Source organism: Belonocnema kinseyi, chromosome 8, assembly GCF_010883055.1.
Source record: "Belonocnema kinseyi isolate 2016_QV_RU_SX_M_011 chromosome 8, B_treatae_v1, whole genome shotgun sequence".
In the NCBI taxonomy this organism is placed as follows: Eukaryota; Metazoa; Arthropoda; class Insecta; order Hymenoptera; family Cynipidae; genus Belonocnema; species Belonocnema kinseyi.
In genome coordinates, this window is record NC_046664.1 from 5,574,113 (window position 1) to 5,579,179 (window position 5,067).

The following is a 5,067-nucleotide window of genomic DNA, read 5'->3' on the forward strand; positions in this document are numbered from 1 at the left end:
TTTTATTTTATTTTTTAAATATTTAAAAAATATTAAAAGAATTGGAAATTTTTTTAGAAAATTTAAAAACATTTACAGATTTTTTTTTATTTATTTCAATAGGATTTCCAAGCGCTTTGAAAATTTTTCAGGGATTTTAATATTTTAATAAATTTGAAAAAATGTATTCACAATTCTTCTGCAGATTATCCATTTAGTTATACATTTTTTATTTGGTTGTGAATTTAATAATTTTCTTAAAATAGCATCCACTATGGTTGAAAATGGTTTAAAATTCTTATTTTGGTGTTAGAAAGTGAACTGGAATCTTCTTTGTATGAAAATTAAACTATTTTTAAAATGGTTTTTCTTGTTTAATTCACCTTTTTTAGAACATTTCATATTTTTTAAATAAAAATGTAAATTTTCTGTTAAAAATTTGACTCTTTTTTGAAAATTTTGTCTTTTTCATTTATTAGAAATTCATCGGTTTTAGTACAAAATTTAATCTTCTTTGGGATAAAAATGTAACTATTTGGTAGATAATTCAATTATTGTGTTAAAAATTCATCCTTTTGATTAAAAAATGTGTCTTTTTAATTTGAAAACCCAATTTTTTTCGTCGAAACTTATTTTTTTGTTAAAAAAAATTCAATTTTTGATCTTGCAGTCAACTGGAATCTTTTTTATATGAAAAAACAACTTTTTTTGTAATTCAAAATTATTCTGCTGCAAGAGAAATTTCATCTTTTTTGATAAAAATGCAACTTTTTGGTAGAGAATTCCAATATTTTGTTAAAAATTCATTTTTTTTAAATTAAAATTTCGTCTTTTTGGATTAAATTTTTATTTATTTTTTTTTTAGTAGAAAAGTATTTCTTTTTTTTTGAAATTTATCTTTTTGATTTTCAATTTCATCTGTTATAGAAGTTTAAAAAAAAATGAAAATGCTACTTTTTGTATAAAAATCATTCTTCTTTGCTATTTTTTTTTAAATTTCATATCTGGCCGAAAATACTTTTTTGTTGTTTAAAATTCATTTTTTAACAGAAAATGTAACTTTCATTTTTTTAAGATTGCAATTTTTTAGTTGAAAACTCGCCTTTTTTGTGGGAAAAATAATTTTTTACTTTGAAATTTGCCTTTTTTGGGGGTAAAAATACATCAGTTTCGTGGAAAATTAATTTTTTGCTGAACAGAAGGTTCAATAATTTGGATAAACTTTTATTAATTTTTGAGTCAAAAATCTTTATTTGTTAGAAATTCGTCTTTTTAGTTTTAAAATTCTTGTCCTTTGTTGTATAAATTTAATTCTTTTTTGATTAAAATATAAACTATGATACTTTTTCGTTTAAATCCGTTGAAAATCCTTAAATCTTTTTTTTTTCAAATCATTTGAAATCTTATAAAATTGATTGTAAATCCTTAAAGCTTTTTGAATTATTTTTGGATTTTTTAAAAACCTTTTAAAAGCTTTTTTTTAAATCATTTAAAATCTTTCGTAACTGACTAAAATTAATTAAAATCTCTTAAAATCCTTTAATTTTTCTTAAATTGCTTAAAATCTTTTCTTAAAGTCCTTAAAACTGTTTGAATTCTTTTTAAAAATCTTGGAAATTTCTTGAAAATCATTTAATTTTTCTGCATTCTTTTAAAATCTCGTCAAATTCTTTGAAATCATTAATCCTCAAACGGTACACTCCTTTCTGGCCCCTATTAAAGGTACACTGGTGCGAATCTGGCGTTTGCATAAAGCGTCTTCAACAAGAAATGCTTACTATTCGCGACATTTTTGGCATTCGATACTTTACACTCTATTCAACTTCATTCCCATGCATCTTATGGAAAAAATCACATTTTTGCAAAATTTATTAGAAATTATCATGAAAAATTGATAAATAACAAAGAAATGTACATGAACATACTTATATTCAACAAACAAACTAAACTCCTGTACGTGAGAACAATGTTTAGAAATTCCAGCTCGCAACACTTTACCACGTGTAAAAAGTACACAGGTGCTGATTCGCACCAATTAGATTTTCTCGCCCTTCTATTTCGGAGAGATCAACGAAACTGAAACTAACCAGATTTGGGTCTGAAACCGTGGGGTTCTGACGTATTTGTCATGGATGAAAAACGACGGTGCGAATTCGCACCAGTGTTCCGTCTTTTACGATTTCCTACTATCACTTAAAGTCTTTTAAAATCCCTTAAAGTCTCTTAGATGTATTTACCTTTGCTATGAAACTAAAAAAATCGGAAATAATTTAAAGTTATCCACCTAGCAGAGAGCCTGATAATTTCTGGAGCGGGAAAATAAAATGGTTTTACTTTCTCTTAGGACTACGCACCCACTCACCAGGACATTTTGCACTGTAGAAAAGCAACAAAAGGAATCTCTGAATTCGTCATACCGATTAACAACATCCCATTCCTCTTTGTCGATGTCGGCGGTCAAAGGTCACAAAGGCAAAAATGGTATCAGTGTTTCGACTGCGTCACATCGATACTCTTTCTTGTCTCTTCGTCAGAATTTGATCAAGTTTTATTAGAAGACAGGTAAATTGCAAATTCATCGTTTTTTAAAAAACAATTTCCTGTTTTTTATCGTTTTTTAACAACAACAAACAAAATAATAATAAAAAAATATGGCTTTTTATCGAAATAATTGAATTTTTAAGAAAATAATTAAATTTTCACCCGAATAGTATGTTTTTTAACGACAATTGTCATCTATTGTTGTCAAAAAATATACTATTTTGATGAAAATTCAATTCCTTTTTTAACAATTAAACTATTTCGATAAAAAAGTCATATTTTTTGGTTAAAAATTCAACTATTTGGTTGAAAATTAACTTCTTAGTTAAAAATTAAATTGTTTTATAGAAAATTTCTCTTTCTTAGGATCGAAAATTTAACTGATTTTCATTCAAAATTACGATTTTATTTTATTTTTTTAAGAACTGTTATATTTTACTTTTTGAATTAAACTGTTTTTTATTGAAAAACTGAAATTTTTGTTGTTGAAATATCAAATATTACATTTTTTTTTTTGGTTTAGAATTCGTTTTTTTCTTTGAAATGATAAATTTAACTGTTTTTCATTAAAAATTAAAAATTTTGTTGGTTGAATTCAGAACTATTACATGGTTTCAATTATTTTGTAGAAAACTAAACTATTTTGTTGAAAAATTCTTTTTTTTTTGTGGTCGAAATTTTATACTTTTGGATTAGAAGTTCAAATTTTTTGGTCAATTATTTAGATGAAATTTCAACAATTTGGCTTGAAAGGATTATTTAATTGTAGAAAATTTAATCTTTTTGTTGAAAAATAATTTATGTTTTAGAAAATTCAACTATTTTCTTATAAATTCTTTTTCTTTGGGCAAAAATTCTTTATTTTGCATAATATTTACTATTTATTTATTTATTATTATTTATTTTGCAACTATTTGGTTAAAATTTCAACTTTTTTTTTTCTTCGGAAAATTCAAACATTTTGTAGAAAATTTTTTTTCTTTAACCTTTTGCATGGGAAATTATTATTTTTTATGAAAAATTCAATTGTTTTGTTGAAAAAATTAATTATTTTGTAGAAAATTCAACTATTTTGTCATTTTTGTTTTGTTTTGTCGAAATTTCGTCAACTGTTTGGTTACAATTTCAACTATTTCGCTCAAAATGATTAATTTATTGATAAATTATATTTTTTGTGGTAAAAAATTCATCCTCTCGGATTGAAAATTATTATTTTTTTTGTGAAAAATTCAACTGTTTTCTGAAAAATTATATTTTTTTCTTTCTTAAAAATTGAACTATTTGGTTGTTTTTAAAGTTCAACTATTTTGTTAAAAATTCTTTTATTTGGTTAAAATTTCAATTGCCTATTTTTTTTAGAGAATTCAACTAGTTTGTTAAAAATTATTTTTCTTGTGGTCAAAAATTCATCCTTTTGGATTGGAAATTCACATTTTTTGGTTGAAAATTCAATTATTTTGTGAAAAATTCTTTTTGTTTTGTCGAAAATTCCTCTTTCTGGATTGGAAATTCATCTTTTTCTGTAAAAAGAAAATTTTATCTGCTTTTTTTTTTTTAGAAAATTTAATTCTTTTGTAGAAAATTTAGCGATTTTGTTAAAATTATTTTTTTTGTGTTCGAAAATTCGTGTTTTGCATAGAACATTCTTTTTTCTGAATTGGAAATTAATCTTTTTCTGTAAAAAAAAATTTTATCTGCAATTAAACTTTTTTGTTGAAAATTTAACTGTTTTCTCAAAAATAAGTTTTTCTTTCCTGAAGATTCAATTATTTGGTTAAAATTTCAATTGCTTTTTTTATAGAAAATTCAATTATATTGTGGAAAATTCAACTGTTTTGTTAAAAATTCTTTTTCTTGTTGTTGAAAATTCATCCTTTTGGATTGGAAATTCACTTTTTTGGTTGAATATTCAATTATTTTGTGGAAAAAATTAATTATATTCTTAAAGATTCAATTATTTTGTTAAAAATTCTTTTTTTTTGTTTAAAATTCGCCTTTTGCATAGAAAATTCATTTTTCTGAATTGTAAAGTTATCTTCTTCTGTGCAAAAAAAAATCGTGCCTGAAATTAAACTTTTTTGTTTAAAATTCAACTGTTTTCTGAAAAAGTCGTTTTTTTTTCTTTCCTAAAAATTCAATTATTTCTTTGAAATTTCAGTTGCTTTTTTAAAAAGAAAATTCAATTATTTTGTAGAAAATTCAATTATTTTGTTAATTCTTTTTTTTTTTGTGGTCTAAAATTCATCTTCATGGATTGGACATTATTACTTTTTGTGAAAAATTCTATTTGTTGGTTAAAAATTCTTTTTGTTTTGTCGAAAATTCGTCTTTTGTATAGAAAATTCCTCTTTCTGGATTGGAAATTCATCTTTTTCTGTTTACAAAAAAAATCTTGGCTGGAATTAAACTTTTTTTTTTTAATTCAACTGTTTTCTGAAAAATTATTTTTTTTTTCTTTCCTAAAAATTCAAATATTTGGTTAAAATTTTAGTTGCTTTTTTTTATAGAAAATTCAATTATTTTGTGGAAAATTCAACTATTTTATTA

At 23.1% G+C, this 5,067-nt stretch overlaps 1 protein-coding gene across 1 annotated transcript in view; it reads left to right on the forward strand.

The window, feature by feature from the left end:
* Positions 1–5,067, forward strand: part of LOC117178833 (guanine nucleotide-binding protein subunit alpha homolog) — a 40,796-nt gene that overhangs the window by 34,177 nt on the left and 1,552 nt on the right. Inside the window, exon 4 of the mRNA XM_033370333.1 lies at positions 2,324–2,541. Within this exon, the coding sequence (XP_033226224.1) occupies positions 2,324–2,541 (218 nt within the window). The remainder of the gene's footprint in view (positions 1–2,323; positions 2,542–5,067) is intronic.